The sequence below is a fragment of the Dendrobates tinctorius genome, unplaced genomic scaffold (genome assembly GCF_039654945.1).
Source record: "Dendrobates tinctorius isolate UK_male_01 unplaced genomic scaffold, ASM3965494v1 ptg000086l, whole genome shotgun sequence".
NCBI classification, from domain to species: Eukaryota; Metazoa; Chordata; class Amphibia; order Anura; family Dendrobatidae; genus Dendrobates; species Dendrobates tinctorius.
In genome coordinates, this window is record NW_027361754.1 from 59,339,771 (window position 1) to 59,361,395 (window position 21,625).

The 21,625-nt window shown below is 42.9% G+C and overlaps 1 protein-coding gene across 3 annotated transcripts in view; it reads right to left on the reverse strand.

Annotated features, from left to right (window-relative positions):
• TMEM240 (transmembrane protein 240) overlaps positions 1-21,625 on the reverse strand; it is a 128,494-nt gene that overhangs the window by 42,077 nt on the left and 64,792 nt on the right. For all 3 annotated transcript variants that reach the window (XR_012234097.1, XM_073585458.1, XM_073585459.1), the window contains exon 3: positions 4,501-4,709. Coding sequence is in view for 2 of the 3 variants with exons in the window: in XM_073585458.1 (XP_073441559.1) it covers positions 4,501-4,709 (209 nt within the window). In the remaining variant the exon portion in view is untranslated. The remainder of the gene's footprint in view (positions 1-4,500; positions 4,710-21,625) is intronic.

The window sequence follows — 21,625 nt, forward strand, 5'->3', positions numbered from 1 at the left end:
ATGCCAGATTCAGGAGAACAACAACATTTACACCAGGGGAAAAATGTATGAGATATTATGGTCTATGAGTTATTTTTGATACCATTGTGTATCTGCTACCCCTGCACAGCCTAATATAGAGCATGCTAGTACATCCAGGGGTTTCCCAAAAAAGACGACATCTCCAGGACTTCTAGAAAATTAGGAAATCTCCTAGGCCCCACGAAAACCTTTCTAAAAGAATCATGTCTAGAAGGTTTCTTATGTGGGCACAGGGATGCTCCATTGTTAGATGGAGCCTGGACATCCAAAAGTACATTAATGAGGGCACGGAAGAGTCATACAGTGTGAAATATTAGTGGGAATGGGGAAAATAATTGGTTAGTCATCTTTCGTAAGATCTTCTATAAACGTTAGCGGCATGGGTCACAGCGGAAAGCCACTGCAAATATGTCGGCTCTATCTTTAGTGGTGGGGATTCAGCACCCCTTGCCAATCAAAGAACATCTCCAGTGTGATTAGATGAAAAAGTTAAACAGGTGTGAGATCCCTTCTATCCAAGCATTTGTTCTCTGGCATGGAGAGCTCCCAACAGAAAGATGTCATTTTCCTGATATGGCAGGAGGACCTTGTATGTTCAGAAATGATTTATTGCTTTCATGGGTCACAGATAAGTAGAATTTGAAGATTCGGCTGATAGGATGTGGGTAAGGTACAAAATGCGCTTTCACTAAACTGTTGTTACTGTCAAAGACAATCAATGTCACCAGTGATTCCTGTTACTTTTGAGACATTTGTGGCCTCAGAAATTGAAACATATCCTGACATCTTCAAGAAACTCTTGGTGACAAGTCCTCCTGGGCACAGTCTGATTTCTTGAAGTCATTTTTTGAGATGATCCTATGAACGGGGCAATCCTTATATAATGATGTGAGAATGCCAGGATTTAAAGAAATGTTTAATCCTAGAAAATGTTCATCTCATTAGGTGAAGAATGCAAAACCTAAAACTTTTATTCTTTATTTCTAACGTTACATTGTCATACTTAGTAAAAGGCTCGAATTTTGAGTTACGGCTAAACTTTTTTATCTCTGTTCCTCATTATTTTCTCCATCTAAATCATTGGACAACTTAAAGGTGGATCCCAGCTGGATCATTTCAGTTTAAAAAATCCGACTTTCAGCGTCAGAATATGTCCGGACCGGCCACGGGTCTCTGGACCTTTACTCAAGAGCCTCAAAATCATATATGAGATTGTTGATTTTGGGTCAGAAGGTTCAGGGCCAGTCTGGACACTGTTGTCCTAACTCGGACCGTGAAAAGTCGGATGTGTAAAGCCGGCCTACTGCTTGTTGACCTCATTAGTGTGCTATTTTCACCCATTCCTTTCCAGTTCCCACATTTTATAGGAAGCACTGATTAGGAATTGAAAATAAAACCGACAAGTGTTTCAAAAACAAGAACTAGAGATATAAAAAGATTTACTACAATGGTGCCAAAAAACATTAAATAGCAGACCACCAACAGCTAAAAAAACTAAGATGAAGGATTGAGGACCCCTCAAACTCAATGACGTACACCACTACGCTACCTTCAGCCATATTCTAATGATTACCTATAGAGATGGACTAAACGGTTATGTCTTTTTGGTGGCGTAAGGCTCTGTTAATGGCATCCATAAATAGAGCCATCGCGACTATAGTGGTGCTGGTTGATTTCACTGACTAATGAGGTCTTCAGGTTTTCAATAAGGGTTATAGGGACATTCTGTAATATAACAGCGTTTCCTATCTCAGGGCCCTCCAGATCCTTATGTGGGTGGTTGGAACGATCCTTCCTCTAAACTGTCCAGTCTTATATACTAATTTCTTACCGAGTCAAAACTTCATTAGTAAAAAAGTAAATTTCTTTAATGGGGGCCGTCATATTTTTATTCAAATCTAACTTATTAGCAGACCCTAAATAAAATAAGCCTTCACTGAATGGAGCTACATGAGGATTGATTCACCACACTTTTTTTTCTTGAAGTAAACAATATACCTGGTAACTTAAATTAACAAAGTGGAAAGTAAATCCAGGGATCTGTCTGACTGGTGGCAAATCAGTGTATGCAGGTCAAGGGTGGGAGGTTTTACCTTCCAGAGGATCAACAGGTATTCGATTAAAGGGATATGTCAACAATTTCTACCTGTAAAACCAATAGCAGTACCAGCTAGTACACTCGCAAATATGATAAAGCATGCCTTAAAGAGAATGTCACCAGGTCAAATGTGTCCAATTTTTATTTTATCCCCACTGCTTACCAATGTATTTTGTTTTCTCTTTTTTTCAGATCCGCAATACGGTTCCATAGATAGCCTTTTTATTTAGAGCTAATATTTTATATTTTTTACAAATGCATGGCTCACAGGGTAATTATGCAGAGCAGCCTAAAGACATGCCCCAGAGGATCCGGTGAGTCATGCTCCCTAGTAAAGATAAAAAAAATAAGCATTAAATGTAAAGGCCGATAGCTGTGGAACCATATGCGGATTTACAAAAAAAAAAAAAAATGGAATACAGTAGGAATAAATTAAGAGCAAAATCTGACTACATTTGATTTGGCGACAGATCCCCTAATTACTGATGATGATAATAGTATTGTTGCTAGGAAAATTACCTTATAGTCTATTTGCTAACTAGATCACAATTGCCCAGTGGTTGGCCTTCAGCCTGGAAAGTGATTCGGCTGTTGAATCATGCATCTTCCCCTTTTCTTGATTGATAGTATCAGCGCTTCCTAGAATCATTATGTCCGCCCCTGAAATTCTGCGCATGTGTGAAACATTCCCAAGATGGAGAATGCGCATTAAACTGGGAACTGTGGGCATCTGATTTGTGAACTATTGACCAATTTTCTACATCATCCTTTCCAATCTTCTGACAAGCCAAGGACACAGCATGCAGTCGTTAAACACACTGTTAAAACTTCTTCCCAAATGCCATGCATCCTTTTTAAACCATGCCCTCTATACGCCTCCTACATGTCCCCCCTCACATATCTTCCACTCCCCCTTCAAAGAAGAAGCCTTCCCAAAAGAGTTGCTTTCCTGTTAGGCTTTGGGATGGCTTGGCCAACTCTTTAGAGATTCTAAGAGCTCTCTGCCTTTTTCATTTTGTTAAAGTTATCAAATCTATGGAAATCAAATCATTAATATGTGTGACAAACTGAAAGTGGTGGTGTCACAACACCTGCTGTTGGGTGACCCGGAACGAGGGTCTCCTTCCCTGTCCCTAACACTAGGGGGCACCCTAGCTCGCCATATTCCCCACCCGGGATACTTCTGAAGGTGCAGATGCCAGGGCCTCCACCCATGCCTTATCTCCTGAGTCAGCCCGCTGTCTGTTCTCTTCCCCCACCCAGGGAAGAGGGACGCTGCTGTGCACAGTAGTACACCAATCAGGCAAACAAGGCAACACAAACAAGGGTTAACAGAAAACTCCAGGCATACAAAATATTCACTCACATATAAGAGGAATGCATCGGGGCATGGAGGTAGGGGAATAAACCAAAATAGAGAAGGGTAGGAAATTACCAAATATACAAACCAAGCAACAGTCACATATAACTCCTCTTACACCCCTTCTCATATGAGCACCTCACCCTCCAGAAGCCATGCAGCAAATGCTAGCTCTGACAAGGATTTGCAACAGAGCCCAGATTATAAAGAGGAAAGGAGAGGCTATCTCAGCTCAGCTACAATCACAGAGATTTCCAACATGGCCGATTAACCCCGTTCTGCCAGAAGGAATAAACACCATTAAAATGAAGGAGGAGTGCTTCTTCTCAGCGCTGGAGTAAGAGCAATCAGACGCTGCGGCCTTCTGGTTCCACACTGTCGCGGTAACCCTGTGACAGGTGGACCACGATAGTAAAATCATGGCTGCCTTCTTCCAGAAACGGTCAGACACGGTCCAAGGGTTGGGACTGGCATTGAAGCTTAGCTCTACTGAAAAAATTAGGTCTGAGCTACTGAAGCACACACAACTGATGGACAGGTAAGGGACTTTTTTTGGAAGAGTCATGTTTTTACCACCTTGGACAACCTCTATGATATGATTAAAAACTTTTTTGAGTTTCAGTTTTGAAAACCTTGCAGCAGAATACATGATTTGACCAAAATATTTGAGTCTAGCCTTAGCAAAGGCACAATAAATTTATTCTGCTTCTTATGGAGCAACGCAACAGGAAGATTCTACAGCTTGTTCTTGATGGACTAGTGTTTTATTTAAGGCAGCGTAAGTGAGACCAACTCATTGAATACAACCAAACAAGAACCACAAGAAAGAAAGTTAAAACAAGAAATTAAGAATTGTTAATTATTAAGAAAATCTCAAAAACATTACCATTATGTAAGAAGTAGACCCATGTCATAGGGCTTCCTGTCTCACCTGTGTTGGTCATGTTGGCCAAGCTTCAAAATTGCTACCAATGGGTCAGTTCAGAAATAACCGGAAATAACAAACAAATCATGCACTTACCATATCGTCTACTGGTCCTCCATGCTCTGACAGCATAATGTAGAACCCCATCCATCCAGACCAAGAACCAGCTTATACAAAATCCTAACAAGAGTCCCAGCATTAGGTCAATCTCCTGCTTAGTTACATTGTCGGTGACAAAGTAATTCTCTGATGAGTCCACCACTGACTGGTCTCCGTCGTACGGGATGACATAGTGAACGTGGTACCTGGAAGAGTGGTTGGGGTAAGAAGAAAAATCCATGGTTAGATCAGGATAAATAGGATGAAAACTGTCTTACTAATTAATGAGCTAAATGAGAAGAACTTTAGAAAAACAATTGAATGGGTTTTTCCACGGGACATGTCAATGAGATATATGGATCAAATTGAGAGTAGGGCCAAAGAGATGGGTTCTATCAGAAGAATGAATAGATGCATCCGACGGCTTCGTCAATGTGAAAAGTTCTGAGTTGCTGTGAGAAATCCCATTTACCCCTCAAGTTACTTACCCAACAAAAGATAGCACTGATGTAGTAAAATAGGACGTTGGATTGCAACAAGAATGAAAAAAGTAAAGCGTTTGAACACATATATCATCAATATCATCAATAGCTTTCTATGACTATTGATCGTATGGCCTCCCGTACAAGTAACCTATGGACAAACTCATCTGTAGTTTCCAAGATGTTCCCTTTTCATCAGTTCCCTATTTTTCAATTTTTCTTTCTTTTTTTTTCCTTTTACCCTCTGGCCTAACTTTTAAGTATTAAACCCCTTCACCACTGAGCCTGTTTTCACTTTCATGACCAGGTCGAATTTTACAATTCTGATCAGTGTCACTTTATGAGGTAATAACACTGGAATGCTCCAGCGGATCCCACTGATTCTGAGATTTTTTTTCTTTTTGTGACATATTGTACTTCACGATAGTGGTAAAATTTGTTTGATAAGACTAACATTTATTTGTGGGGGAAAAAAAATTGGTGAAAATGTCGCAATTTTATGCCCTTAAATCAGAGAGTTATGTCACACAAAATAGTTAATAAGTAACATTTCCCCACATGTCTACTTTACATCAGCACAATTTTTGACACGTAACTTTTTTTTTATAGAAAGGTTAACAGTTGAACAGAAATTTCTAATTTTTCCAACAAAATTTATGAAACCATTTTTTAGGGACCAAATCACATTTGAAGGGACTTAGAGGGATCTAAATGACAGAAAATATCCAGAAGTGACACCATTATAAAAACTGTTTTTATCAAGGTGCTCAAAACCACATTCAAGAAGTTTATTAACCCTTCAGATGCTTCACAGGAATTAAAGGAATGTGGAAAGAAAAAAATCAACATTTAACTTTTATTCATAAAATTTTTACTTTTGACACTTTTTTTTTTTTTTCGCAAGGGTAATAGGAGAAAATGGACCCCAAAATGTGTCGTGCAATTTCTCCTGAGTACGCCGATACCCTATAAGTGGGGAAAACCTACTGTTTGGGCGCACAGCAGGGCTTGGAAGGGAAGAAACGGCATTTAACTTTTTGAATGCAAAAATTTGCTAGAAAGATTAGCGAATACTATGTTGTGTTTGGAGAGACTCTGATGTGCCTAAACAGTGGAAATCTCCCATAAGTTACCATAATTTAGAAATTAGTCCTCTCAAGGATCTTATCTTGATGTATAGTGAGCATCTTGAACCCCCAGGTACTTACCAGAAGGAGCGCCATTTAACTTTTTGAATGCAAAATTTGCTAGAAAAATTAGCAGACGGTATGTCACGTTTGGAGAACATTTGATGCGCCTAAACAGTGAAAATCTCCTACAAGTGACCATAATTAAGAAACTAAACCTCTCAAGGATCTTAGCTTGATGTATGGTGAGCATCTTGAACCCCCAGGTACTTACCAGAAGTTTATAATGTTGAGCCGTGAAAATAAAACAGATGTTTCAACAAAAATATTCATTTAGTCCCAAATATTGCATTTTCACAAGGGTAACAGGAGAAATTGCACCATACTATTTGTAGTGCAATTTCTCCTGAGTTTGCCTATACCCCATATGTGGGGGTAAACCACTGGGTGCACGGCAGGGCTTGGAAAGGGAGGAGAGCCATTTGACTTCTTCAATGCAAAATTTGCTGGAATAATTAGCGGATGCCATGTTGCGTTTGGAGAGTCCCTGATGTGCCTAAACAGTGGAAACCCCCCAAAATGACCCTAATTGGAAAACCAGACCCCTAAAGGAATTTACCTACATGTGTCATGAGCACCTTTAACTTCACAGAAGTTTATAATGTTGAGCAGCGAAAATAAAAAATCACATTTTTCCAAAAAATGCTTTTTTAGTCCCATTTTTTATTTTCAAAACGGAAACAGTAGAAAATGTTGTGTAATTTCTCTTGATTACACCGATACCCCATATGTGGTTGAAAACTACTTTTGATGCAAAGTGAAAAGCTCAAAAGGGAAGGAGCACAATGTTGGAGTTCAGAATTTGCTGGACTGGTTTGAGGGTGCCATGTCACATTGGCAGAGCCCCTGAGGTGCCAGGACAGCAGATCCTCCCATAATTAAAACTTTTTTTTACAAACTACACCTCTCAGTGAATTCATCTAGGGGTGCAGTGATCATATTGACACCACAGATGTGTCACATAATTTTATACCATTGGGAAGTGAAGAAAAAATAATTATATTTTTACATTTCCACACTGGGAAATGGGTAAAAATGGCAACAAAATTTGTTCCACAATTTATACAGAATGTAGAAATACCCCATAAGTGGCTGTATAGTACTGCTTAACCATACAGCAAGACTCGGGAGGGATGGAGCACTATTTGTCTCTTGGAGTGTAGATTTTCCTAGAATACTTTGTGTACTCCATATATAGAGCCCAAAAGTGATAGAAAAGCAGAATCACCCCTCAAGTAACCCCATTTTCAAAATTATACACCTTTTGGAATTTATCTACAGGTGAAGTGACAATTTTGACTCCATGTTTTTTTCCAGAAGCAAGCAGCAGTTGATGTTGATGCTGAGTGAAAATTGCAAACTGCCATTGTCATGCCCAGTACATTGTAGTCTCCAGTATTTTGTAGTGCCCAGTCCGTGGTAGTACCCAGCTCATGCTTCGGGAGGCACGCACCCTTAAGGAAGGTGGGCTCTCATCACTACAGAAATGCCAAACATGTGGACGCTAAATGTGGTTTAGGCACACTGGGGCTCAGAAGGGAGGAGGGCATTTGAATTTGAGAGTGCAAAATTTGCTGAATTTCTTTTGGAGGGTGAGGAGCCATTCCTCTTTTCCAGAGCATTTGTACTTCCAGTAATGTGGAAACCCCGTATATTTCCGTTAATAGATGTTGGACCTGAGTGGGGACTTGCTTTTTTTGTGGATTGAGGTTTACCTTTTATTGGGAACATTTTACATAACATTTGGGATCACATTTATCCAGCACTCTATGCTGATCACTTACTTTGGGGTTTCCATCAAAATATCCAAGTGAGGTGATTCACTATAATCTGTTGAGCATTGTTCTTCTTATTATTATTTATTACTATAGCGGAATTTATTCCAGAATACTGTGGCTGACCGTGCTTTTCTAAAAAGATGGATGCCACCATATAATAGGTCAGACAGTGTCCAATGTCCCAGCCGGCCTCATTATAGGGAATCTTCCAACAGGAGTTCCGTCTGAATCACGTATTTCAGAGATTTACATGGAAGCCTCAATGTAAGCGCTCAGTGCAGAGCGCAGGATAACTGTCCCGAGCTTTACTGTGATCTTCAGGAAACAGAACTAAAAAATCAGTTGTTGGTGAAGTATTGGTTTGATTTGTTTTTTTTTATACTGTTCCTTGGGCAGTATAAGTGATTACATGACATTATTCTTCGGGTCAGTGCAATTACAGCAATACCAGATTTATATTGGGCATTTATGTTTGGCTGCTGTTACACACTAAGAGACGCTTTTTTGCATCGCCATATTTTGATAGCTATAATTTTTCCATATTTCGGCCTACATGTGAGGGATTGTTTTTTGTTGGGCGAGTTGACGTTTTTATCGGTACCATTTTCAAGCAAATTACATTTTTTTACTTTCTATTTCGATTTATGAGACTTTCACTTTGACAACTCTGATTGCTTAGAGGGACACCAAACGTTCAAGTGTAATGACTAAACTTTGTCCTAAAAGATGATGGGATTTCAAAAGTGACAACCAGTAATGGCTGCTATTGACGTTACAGAGATTGTGTTCAATTGTTATGTGCATTTTTCATATTTACTTAAAAGTAGTTTTCCAAAAATTATTTTTTTTTATTGATAAGCTTTGCTGTATGGAAAAATAACAAATGGAGCAATAATTCCCCACTTGTCTTTGTATGCCATCTATCTGCTGCTGCTCTAGTCTTTGTAGGCAGGACGCAGCAGTGATATCTCATCTACAGCACACCACTCACTCAGTGGTGATGCTGAAGTAGGCAGCATGAGGTTGCTGGGCCTTATGATTGGCTGCAGCAGTAATGATGTCACTGCAGCGATGTCAGCAAATGAATAGCTCAATAAACAGAAAAGGTGGTCCGTTCCTCCCTGACCTTTTTCCAAGCCACAGTTGCTCTGGAGGTGAGTTCACTTTTTATGTTAAGAAATCTGCAATCAAATGCATTTTTTTTGCCTTTTTTTTAGAGCAGGTATACTCCACAAAATTCCTGAAAAATTAATTATAAAAGAAAGCTTGAAAGACGTGACTTGATTAATTTCTATTGTAACAAAAACACTTGGCTGTTCATGTAATTAAAGTTTTGAGGTATTTTTCCCAGCTTCACAGTTTTGAACGAGCGGGAAAAAAAAGAAAATGCACGTCACTTGATCGAACCTGCTATGAACTAAGCACTGTCCAATCAAAAAGATGCAAAATACCCATCTAAAACGCTGGAGACATCACTGACCACACAACCGAAAAATCGATACCATGGACTTGTGGAGCACAAAGATGGCACACCTAAGGATGAGGCACTACCAGCGAGCAAAGAAGAAAAGGGCACACAACAACACCCAGAATTGACAACAAAAAGTACAGCCAAGAAGGGAAGAAGAGTGGTAGTGGTGGGAGACTCACTACTGAGAGGCAAAGAAGCAACCATCTGCAGACTGGACATAAGCGCAAGAGAAGTATGCTGCCTCCCACGTGCGAAGATCAAGGATGTGACCGATAGGATAGCAAAGCTCATCAGTTCCAAGGATGTCCACACATTTCTTCTGATACATATTGGCACCAAAAACACAGCAAGGAAGGACCTACCGACAATCTGCAAGGACTTTGAAGAGTTGGGGAAGAAAGTAAAGGAACTGGATGCACAGGTAGTTTTTTCTTCTATCCTTCCAGAAGATTGGCATGGTACCAGAAGATGGAACAGGATCCTTGATGCGAACAACTGGCTAAGACAATGGTGCAGACAACAAGGATTTGGATTCCTGGACCACTGTGTAAATTACCTATATGACGGACTCCTCGCCAGAGAAGGACTACACCTCCACAAACCTGGGAAACACACATTCGCCAGAAGACTTGCTACACTCATCAGGAGGGCATTAAACTAGAATAAGAGGGGACGGGAAGAAAAACGTTAGACACAAACATGAAGCCAGAAAATATACTGATGAAGGATATGAGGTGCGGCAAAGAAGGCCCAAGATAACATACTCAGAAAGGAGGTAAGAAAATTTCTAAAACAATCCACAGGGAGGAGATTGGAACAAAACAAAATCGTGGAAACTGCATGCTCGCAAACGTCAGAAGCCTGACAAACAGGATGAAAGAACTAGAAGCAGAAATATCTACAGGTAACTATGACTTAGTGGGAATAACTGAGACATGGATAGATGAAAGCTATGACTGGGCAGTTAATTTACAGGGTTACAGTCTGTTTAGAAAGGATCATAAAAATCGGAGAGGGGGAGGGGTTTTTCTTTATGTAAAGTCTTGTCTAAAGTCCAGGGAATGAGGATGTGGAGTCCATATGGGTCGAAATACATGGAGGGAAAAATAGTAACAAAATTCTCTTTGGGGTCTGTTACAAACCCCCAAATATAACAGAAATCATGGAAAGTCTACTACTAAGGCAGATATATGAAGCTGCAACCCATAATGAGGTCCTTGTTATGGGGAACTTTAACTACCCGTATATTAACTGGGAAACAGAGACCTGCGAAACCCATAAAGGCAACAGGTTTCTGCTAATAACCAAGAAAAATTATCTTTCACATTGGTGCAGAATCCAACCAGAGGAGCAGCACTTTTAGACCTAATACTATCTAATAGACCTGGCAGAATAACAAATCTGCAGGTTGTTGGGCATCTAGGAAATAGCGACCACAACATTGTACAGTTTCAATGTCTTTCGCTAGGGGGACTTGTCATGGAGTCACAAAAACGCTGAACTTTAGGAAGGCAAAGTTTGACCAGCTCAGGCTGGTTTCACATTTGAGTTAAAACAACGCTGCGCCCTGCGTCGTTAAGCCCCGCCCCGAGCCGGCTCCCTGCCCGCCCCATCCGGGATCACCGCCTACTTTCGCATTTGCACGCATGCGATCGGCGCACGCTATCTTTAGCATAGGGTGCGCAGATCATGCGCTGCCAGTGTGAAAGTAGCGTGCTGCGCACTTTTGACGGTGCGCCGTGCGCGCCGAAATGCAGCATGTTGCATTTCGGCGCGCACGGCGCACCGTCAAAAGTGCGCAGCACGCTATTTTCACACTGGCAGCACATGATCTGCGCACCCTATGCTAAAGATAGGGTGCGCCAATCGCATGCGTGCAAATGCAAAAGTAGGCGGTGATCCCGGATGGGGCGGGCAGGGAGCCGGCTCGGGACGGGGCTTAACGACGCAGGGCGCAGCGTTGTTTTAACGCAAATGTGAAACCAGCCTTAGAGATGCCCCTAATCTGGTTGACTGGGACAATGTCCTCAGAAATAAGGATACAGAAAATAAATGGGAAATGTTTAAGAACATCCTAAAAAGGCACTGTAAGCGGTTTATACCTTGTGGTAATAAAAGGAAAAGAAATAGGAAAAACCCAATGTGGCTAAACAAAGAAGTAAGAGGGGGCAATTAACAGTAAAAAGAAAGCATTTAAACTACTAAAGCTGGATGGCACTGTTGAAGCTCTAAAAAACTATATGGAGAAAAAAACTTTATCTAAAAAACTAATTAAGGCTATGTACCCACGTTGCAAAGATGCTGTGGAAATTGCCGCAGCATTTCCGCTACTCCCGCCGCGGGAAAAGCGCATGCATTTTTCCCGCAGAAAACAAGCGATTTTCACGTGCGGAATTCAAGCGCATTCCAAGCGATTTCGAGCATCGCTTGGAATGTGATTGACAGGTTGGTCACACTTGTCAAAGAGAAGAAGGTGTTTAATATATTAGCTTTTTCCTCATCATTTACAACCATTCTTTCTTCACAATTTTTTAAGGGGCCTACACTTTCACTTTTGATTCTTTTACTATTGATATAGCGGTCTCATGATACTGTAGCGCTACATCATCACAGGTCCTTGCCGCAAGGGATTACTGGGAACGGGAGTTGGCAGGAGCATCGGTAAGGCTGCGCGGGATGCCGGAAGCCGATTTTTTATTTTAATTCTTTTTTTAGCAGGGATATGGTACCCAGGGCCTGGAAGACAGTCTCCTTTCCTCCAGACCGTGGGTACCATCCGCACATGAGACGCTAACTTTGCGCATGGTGGGAATAGCCACATGCCGAAAGTAAGTGGATCAATGAGAATGAGCTTGCTGCGTTTTTTTCCGCTATGCGATTCCGCTGCGGATAAAAATGCAGCATTAGCACAGCATGTGCGGAATGCCATAGGAATGCATGGGGTGCGTTCTGTATGTGTTATCGCAGCAAAAACGCATACAATCCGCAATGTGGGTACACAGCCTAAAGCTGCCAAAAAGGAAACAGAAGCACTTTGATAAGGAGAGTAAAACTAATCCCAAACTGTTCTTCAGCTATATCAATAGTAAAAGAATCAAAAAAAGTGTAGGCCCATTAAAAAATTGTGAAGAAAGAATGGTTGTAAATGATGAGGGAAAAGCTAATATATTAAACACCTTCTTCTCCACGGTATTCACGATGGAAAATGAAATGCTAGGTGAAATGCCAAGAGACAAAGAAAACGCTATATTAAGGGTCACCAATCTATCCTAAGAAGAGGTGCGAAACCGGCTAAATAAGGCCTCCTTCACACATCAGGTTTTCGCCGTCAGGCGCGATCTGGCGCTTTTGACAGAAACCGGATCCGGCGAAATGCAATGCCGGATCCGGTTTCCCCCCCCCATTGACTTGCATTTGCGCCGGATCGCGCCGGATGGCCATGCGTTTCATCCGGTTTTCGCCGGATCCGGCAATGTGTCGCAATGTGTCGCGATCCGGCGTCTGGAAAAAACGTCTACTGTAACGTTTTTTGTCTCCGGCGAAAAAGCCGGACACGCCGGATCCGGCGCTTCCGGCTTTTTCACACAATGAAAGCCTATGAGCGCCGCAATGCGCCGGATCCGGCGAAAGCCGGATCCGGCGGCCGGATCCGGTTTTTTGGTCTGAGCATGCTCAGTAGCTCTGCCCACAAGACATATATAAAAGCAAGACAGTGGGACCCACAGCCACACCCAACATGCCACCCAAGAAAGCAACCAAGTGAAGCAGGAGAAGGCAGGAGACCACTGCAGCACCATCAGCACCACCACCACCCCAAATGGAGCAGCAAATAGAACATGCTGAGGAGGGGAGGCCAGCAGCAGATGAGAGACGGTAATTATCAAATCCCCCATTCCTCCAAACTAGGGCCATGGAATATCAAGATATTCATTGGCCCTTTGTTTCTCTTTATTCAACAGCCGCCAAAGAGATGCAGCAGCAGCAGCAGAAATGGCATCACTGGCAGCAGCAATACCCACAGCCATGGAGTCTGGCCATCAACAGGACAGCACATCTTCTTCTGGGAGCCCTCCCTCGCATCGTCAGCGTTTGACGGTAAGTTTTTATTTCCAAAATCCATCATCTCTGTAATATATGTCTATTCATTGCCTTTTATTTCAAAACAGGAATCACAAGATGAAGAGGAGCTCCCAGAAGAAGAAGGAAGGGGTGGACAGACACCTGGAGTGGGCTCACAATTGGTAAGTTTTTTGCATCAAACGCAGAAACACAACATCACACTACACACAACACATAGAAAACAATGTTCTGCAGACCACACACAGCAAACAAATGCCTACATCCAAAGACATAACATTTTTTGTTTTCTTCTCTAGTCTTCCCAATCTGGTGCTCGGCCAAGAGGTCCTCGCAGTGCCTCCCAGGGTCGTCGGCGACAGCAACGCGGCGGTCACCAGCGTGTAAGTATAAATATTTTTGCTTTTTTTTTGCACTTTTTATTTCATTTCTTTTGTGGAGGCTAATTATGTTATTTTTGTCTTTTTCTTTAACAGCCTTCACAGCGTGCTCCCGACTCTGACGGTGAGGATGGAGGACTCGATGTGGACCACCTCATCGATCTCGTCAGAGAAAGGGAGCCGCTTTGGAATATGGCTGACCGCCGCCACGCTGACCTTATCGTTACCCGACGACTCTGGGAGGAAATCTGTTCTCTCCTTGTGGGCCGCTGGGAGGACCTCGAAGCTCGGGCCCAGATTAAAGAGCGTAAGTATATACAGTACCGGTTGCTTGATGTAAACCAGTGTTTCCCGAACTCCAGTCCTCGTGGTCCCCACGGATCATGTGTTCAGGATTTCTATTTACTATGGAAATCCTGAAAACATGACCCCTGGGGACCATGAGGACTGGAGTTTGTGAAACACTGATGTTGTATACTAACCACTCCTTTCTCGTTTCAGGGAACAGAATTGTGAATCGGTGGCGGTCTGTGAGGGATCGTTTCAAGAAGGAGTTCAATAAAGAGATGCGGGCCCCGAGTGGATCTGGAGGACGCAGGAGCAAGTACAAGTATGCAGAAGCCCTGTAGTTCCTCCGGGAAACAATGCTCACCAGAAGGTAAATATTACACACCACGTGTGAAAAAAATGTTAGATGTAACTTTTTTTTTTCAGCCAGGGCCATACCATGTCAGTATTTTAATTGTTTTTTTTTCTCTTTATTCCACAGCACGGTGAGCAGCACTCGGGAGCCTGCACGATTGGACCCTTCTGAGGCGATCCCTGAGGAGACCGGCACCGAGGGACACTTCGACCGCCCCGGTACATCTGCACCTTCCCAGCCTTCCCACACATTCGACCCATCTGTCCCATCCACCAGCACAGGAGCATCGTGGCCGCCTACATTACATGAAGCTGCTGGTGAGGATATCGATTTCCCTTTACCCCACCCTTCTGCCCCTGCCACCTCTAGTACACCTGCAGGTACTGGGCGGCAGCGGCAGAGGGGTCAGGAAAAGAGTTATGCGCAAGAGTTCTTGCATCTGAATGCATCTTTCCAGAACTGTCTCAAAGTCTTGTCAGAGCAAATCTCCGCAGGCTTTCAGCAGATCAACTCCAGCATTCTGGAGGCGAAGACACTTCTGCAAACCATGCATTCAGAAGCAAGATCTTCGCCAAACCACACCTTTTTCAGGTCTGTTGTGGAGCGCATGGCAACACTATCTCCTACCCAGCAGATGCATGTAATGCATTCGTGCCACGGTGCTCTACAGCAGGTTACCTCCCAACCTCCACCTCCCACCACTGTAGTTCCTCCACCTGCACCCCCTCCAGCCACTTTCCATCCTCCCCCTCCTATTACATCTGCACCCCCTCCAGCCACTTTCCATCCTCCCCCTCCTATTACATCTGCACCCCCTCCAGCCACTTTCCATCCTCCCCCTCCTATTACATACCAGCAACCTCCCCAGTACCAGCAACCTCCCCAGTACCAGACATCTCCCCACTTCCAGCAACCTGCCCCGTACCAAACTCCTTCCCCGTACCAAACTCCTTCCCCGTACCAAACTCCTTCCCCATACAACTTTCCATCAACATCATCTGCTCCTACAGTCCCTGCCCAACCCTCCACTCCACCGCCCACCACCTCTTCTGCCTCCCACATGTCCACCCATTCTGTAGCTTTTTCCACACCTTCACCTCTAACTGTTCCTTCCCCACCACGATCCCAGTCCTCTCTCCACACACCCAGTGTCGAAGTGTCCCGCAGCCCCTCCAGCAGTATTTCCACCCCACAGTACACAGAGTTGTAATGTTTTTTTTTTTGTAATAAAAATGCCCATTGGGTTTAAAACCTTTATTAAAAAAGTTTTTTGCACTTTAAAAACATAAAAAAAAAAAAATTTAAATAAAAGTTAAATTATCGTTTCACAATGGTTGTCTGTCATTTCTTTCTGCGGCGAACTATGTTTTAAAAAAAGGTTAAATACAGGGTATTTCAAAGGTAAAAAGGTATTCAAAACCAGGTACAGTATATAACTGTGGGTAAATTTTAGCTTTGTGCCACAGTTGTGTTCCTGGTTGTGTTTGAAGCAAAGTATTTCACCTAAAAAGTTGTGTTTATTGTTGGTGATTTCCTAACAATGTACACAACTTTTGTTAAAAGGTGAAATACTTTGCATAAAACACAACCAGGTACACACCTGTGGCCTAAAGCTAAAAATAGTAAGACCATGACAAGATAGCCAACTTTGGTTGGCAAAGGTATATACTGTTGGTCCAGAAGGTACACAAGTTTAGGGCACAAATCTCTCACACTCTGTCATCCCAGTGTACTCTGCCTTGAGGTGACATAAAGTATAGTGGAAAATTGTCCCTGAAACCGTCACAGAACTTCTAGTGGTAATATTTCCAATGACAACATCCATCTTCGCCAGTAACTTGCTCTTCTCTCCAACCTGCACTTTCTTCTCTACAACCTGTCAAAGAAGGGCTGTAGGAACATGCTATATCTAGTTTTCCAGTAGCCAATCCCGTTCGGAAGGCCACAAGGGTCAATTTTAAAAACCGGATCCGGCGTAATCCGTCGAAAAACGGATAGAAAAACGGATGAACCGGATGAGACGGATCCGGTTTTGTCTGTCAAGAACAAGACGGATCCGGCAGAAAACCGGATTCGGCACTTCAGGTTTTACAAAACATTTGCCGGATCCGGCATTCCGGCACGACGCCGGATCGCGCCTGACGCCGAAAACCTGATGTGTGAAAGTAGCCTAAGGTTAACCCTGGAGCTGTTTTCGATTTTTCATTTTCATTTTTCCCTCCCCTTCTTTCCAGAGCCATAACTTTTTTATTTTTCCGTCAATATGGCCATACGAGGGCTTATTTTTTGTGGGACGAGTTGTACTTTTAAATGACACCATTGGTTTTACCATTTCGTGTACTCGAAAACGGGAAGAAAATTCTAAGTGCAGTGAAATTGCAAGAAAAGTGCAATCCCACACTTTTTTGCTTGGCTTTTTTACTAGGTTCACTAGATGCTAAATCTGACCTGCCATTATGATTCTCCAGGTCATTATGAGTTCATAGGCACCAAATATGTCTATGTTCTTTTTTTATCTAAGTGGTGAAAAGAAATTCCAAAATTTGCTAAAAAAAATTGTGCAATTTTCTGAGACCCGTAGCGTCTCCATTTTTCGTGATCTGGGGTCGGGTGGGGCTTATTTTTTGAGTGCCAGGCTGACGTTTTTAATTATACCATTTTGGTGCAGATACGTTCTTTTGATCGCCCGTTATTGCATTTTAATGCAATGTTGCAGCGACCAAAAAAACGTAATTCTGGCGGTTTGAATTTTTTTCTCTCTACGCCGTTTAGCGTTCAGGTTAATTTTTTTTTTGATTGATAGAACGGGTGATTCTGAACGCAGTGATACCTAATATGTGCATGTGTGATTTATTTTTATTGTTTTATTTTGATTGGGGCGAAAGGGGGGTGATTTGAACTTTTATTTTTTTATTTTTAAACATTTTTTTTTTAACTTTTGACATGCTTCAATAGCATAGGAGGCTTGAAGCATGCACAACCCGATCGGCTCTGCTACATATGGGCGATAAGCAGATCGCCCATATGTAGCAGATTTACTGCTGTGCTTTGAGCGCCAGCCACTGGGTGGCGCTCAAAGTGATCTGCCTGCAACAACCATAGAGGTCTCTATGAGACCTCTGGTTGTCAGGGCAACGTGTCACCGTCCCCCGATCACGGCCATGAGCTCACTTCCGGCCCAGCGGCCGGAAGTGCTATTTAAATGCCCGCTGTCAGCTTTGACTGCGAGATTTAACTAGTTAATAGGTGCGGGCGGATGGTGATTCCAATCGCGCCTATTGCAGGCGTATGTCAGCTGTTCATAACAGATGACATATCGCGGCTTTGAGGTGGGCTCACCGCCGGAGCCCACCTCAAAGCAGGGGATCCTTACTATTCCGTCATCGGTAAGGAAGGTGTTAAAATAGATAAATCTCTGGGTCCGGATGGCATACACCCACGAGTACAAAGACAACTAAGTAATGTAATAGACAAACCATTATTCCTTATATTTAAGGACTCTATAGCAATGGGGTCTGTTCCACAGGACTGGCACATAGCAAATGTGGTACCAATATTCAAAAAGGGCTCTAAAAGTGAACCTGGAAATTATAGGCCAGTAAAGTCTAACCTCTATTGTTGGTAAAATATTCAAAGGCTTTCTGAGGGATGTTATTCTGGATTATCTCAATGAGAATAACTGTTTAACTACATATCAGCATGGGTTTGTGAGGAATCGCTCCTGTCAAACCAATCTAATCAGTTTTTATGAAAAGGTAAGCTATAGAATGGACCAAGGTGAGTCATTGGACATGATATATCTTGATTTTTCCAAAGCATTTGATACCGTGCCACACTGGTCTGGGGGAAAATGTGTGTAAATTGGTAAGTAACTGGCTTAGTGATAGAAAGCGGAGGGTGGTTATAAATGGTATATTCTCTAACTGGGTCGCTGTGACCAGTGGGGACCGCAGGGGTCGGTGTTGGGACCTATTCTCTTCAACATATTTATTAACGATCTGGTAGAAGGTTTGCACAGTAAAATATCGATATTTGCAGATGATACAAAACTATGTAAAGCAGTCAATACAAGAGAAGATAGTATTCTGCTACAGATGGATCTGGATAAGTTGGGAACTTGGGCCGAAAGGTGGCAGATGCAGTTTAACAATGATAAATGTAAGGTTATACACATGGGAAAAAGGAATCAATATCACCATTACATACATATCACCATTACTGAAGCTGAAGAGCCCGGCGCTGCCCGGGCATAGTAACTAACTGGTTAGTTATAGAAAATTATAATTATCCTCCATCCCATAGTCCCGTGCCCATATACCCATCATACATGTCCTCCATCCCATAGTCGAGTGCCCATATACCCATCATACATATTCTCCATCCCATAGTCCCGTGCCCATATACCCATCATACATGTCCTCCATCCCATAGTCGAGTGCCCATATACCCATCATACATATTCTCCATCCCATAGTCCCAAGCCCATATACCCATCATACATATCCTCCATCCCATAGTCCCGTGCCCATATACCCATCATACATAGCCGCCATCTCATAGTCCCGTGCCCATATACCCGTCATACATATCCTCCATCCTATAGTCCAGTGCCCATATACCATCACACATCCTCCATCCCATAGTCCCGTGCCCATATACATATCCGCCATCCCATAGTCCTGTGCCCATCTAATATATAAAGCTCAAAGTGTGTATGTATGTGTGTGTGTGTGTGTATGTGTGTATGTCTGGGATAGGCATCCGCACCGTCGCAGCTACAGCCACAAAATTTGGCACAGTCACACGTCTGGACCCCGAGAGCGTCCTAAGCTATGTTGTGAGGCGAAATTTTAACTCCGCGCGTTCCAATTCACCAAACAATTTTGCACCTATCTACATACTGGGGGAAAAAGTGTGTGTGTGTCAAGCCCCGCCCCTCATTGTGATGTCATAATGCCCCTATTTGCATACTGGGGAAGCAGTGTGGGCGTATCAAGCCCCGCCCCTCATTATGATGTCACAATGGTTGCCATGGCGACGCTGATGTCATCAAAGGTTGCAAGCCCTGCCGCCGCTCATGATGATGTCATAATGGTTGACTATGAAATGGAGGATGTGTGATGAGTATATGGGCACCGGACTATGGGATGGAGGATGTGTGATGAGTATATGGGCACTGGACTATGGGATGGAGGATATGTATGACGGGTATATGGGCACGGGACTATGGGATGGCGGATATGTATATGGGCACGGGACTATGGGATGGAGGATGTGTGATGGGTATATGGGCACTGGACTATGGGATGGAGGATGTGTGATGGGTATATGGGCACTGGACTATGGGATGGAGGATGTGTGATGGGTATATGGGCACTGGACTATGGGATGGAGGATGTGTGATGGGTATATGGGCACTGGACTATGGGATGGAGGATATACATACATATCACCATTACAAAGCGTTGCCACAAGGAAAAAGATTTCACTCCGTCTCCTATAGCAAGCAGATTGACCATATTTCAGCAAAATGTTTCACTTGCTCTCAAAGAAATAGAAAAATTCAACCGTTCATCAAAACTGACTGTGCATGAGGCAATTCCTTTATACCCGGAAATTGTTAGAGCTGTTACCCATGTGGTTACGGCTTTGCCTCCAACCCAAGTTACTGTAGAGAGGTTGTTCTCTAGCCTTAAAATTATTAGGTCAGATTTGAGGTAATCTATGAAGGAGGATCTCATGGAGGCAAATCTATTTCTTAGAACAAATTCATAGACTGCACAAATGTTATTTAGTATGTTTTTGTTGAAAACTGTTTTTTGCCACTTACATAGTTTATTACATAGTATTATATATATATACACATACAATATCTATATACTGTATATGTAATCGACATTACATAGTGTATTACATATTTACAATTTATTACAGTTTTTTGTGATCTAAAGTTGTATTCTAATAAATATATATATGTTCTATCTAAATATCTTGATTATCTAATATATAAAGCTCAAGTGTGTGTATGTATGTACAGTATGTACATTTATGTATGTACTAGCTGAAGAGCCCGGCGCTGCCCGGGCATAGTAACTAACTGTGGTAAGTTATAGAAAATTATAATTATCCTCCATCCCATAGTCACGTGCCCATATACCCATCATACATATCCACGATCCCATAGGCCCGTGCCCATATACCCATCATACATATCCTCCATCCCATAGTCGAGTGCCCATATACCCATCATACATATTCTCCATCCCATAGTCCCATGCCCATATACCCATCATACATATTCTCATCTCAGTCCCGTGCCCATATACCCATCATACATATTCGCCATCCCATAGTCGAGTGCCCATATACCCATCACACATCCTTCATCTCATAGTCCCATGCCCATATACCCATCATACATATCCTCCATCCCATAGTCCCATGCCCATATACCTATCATACATATCCGCCATCTCATAGGCCCGTGCCCATATACCCATCATACATATCCTCCATCCCATAGTCCAGTGCCCATATACCCATCACACATCCTCCATCCCATAGTCCCGTGCCCATATACATATCCGCCATCCCATAGTCCCGTGCCCATATACCCGTCAAACATATGTTCCATCCCATAGTCCAGTGCCCATATACCCATCACACATCCTCCATCCCATAGTCCCGTGCCCATATACATATTCGCCATCCCATAGTCCCGTGCCCATATACCCGTCATACATATCCTCCATCCCATAGTCCAGTGCCCATATACCCATCACACATCCTCCGTCCCATAGTCCCGTGCCCATATACATATCCGCCATCCCATAGTCCCGTGCCCATATACCCATCATACATATCCTCCATCCCATAGTCCCGTGCCCATATACATATCCTCCATCCCATAGTCCCGTGCCCATATACCTGTCATACATATCCTCCATCCCATAGTCCGGTGCCCATATACTCATCACACATCCTCCAATCCATAGTCAACCATTATGACATCATAATGAGCGGCGGCAGGGCTTGCAACCTTTGATGACATCAGCGTCGCCACGGCAACCATTGTGACATCATAATGAGGGGCGGGGCTTGACA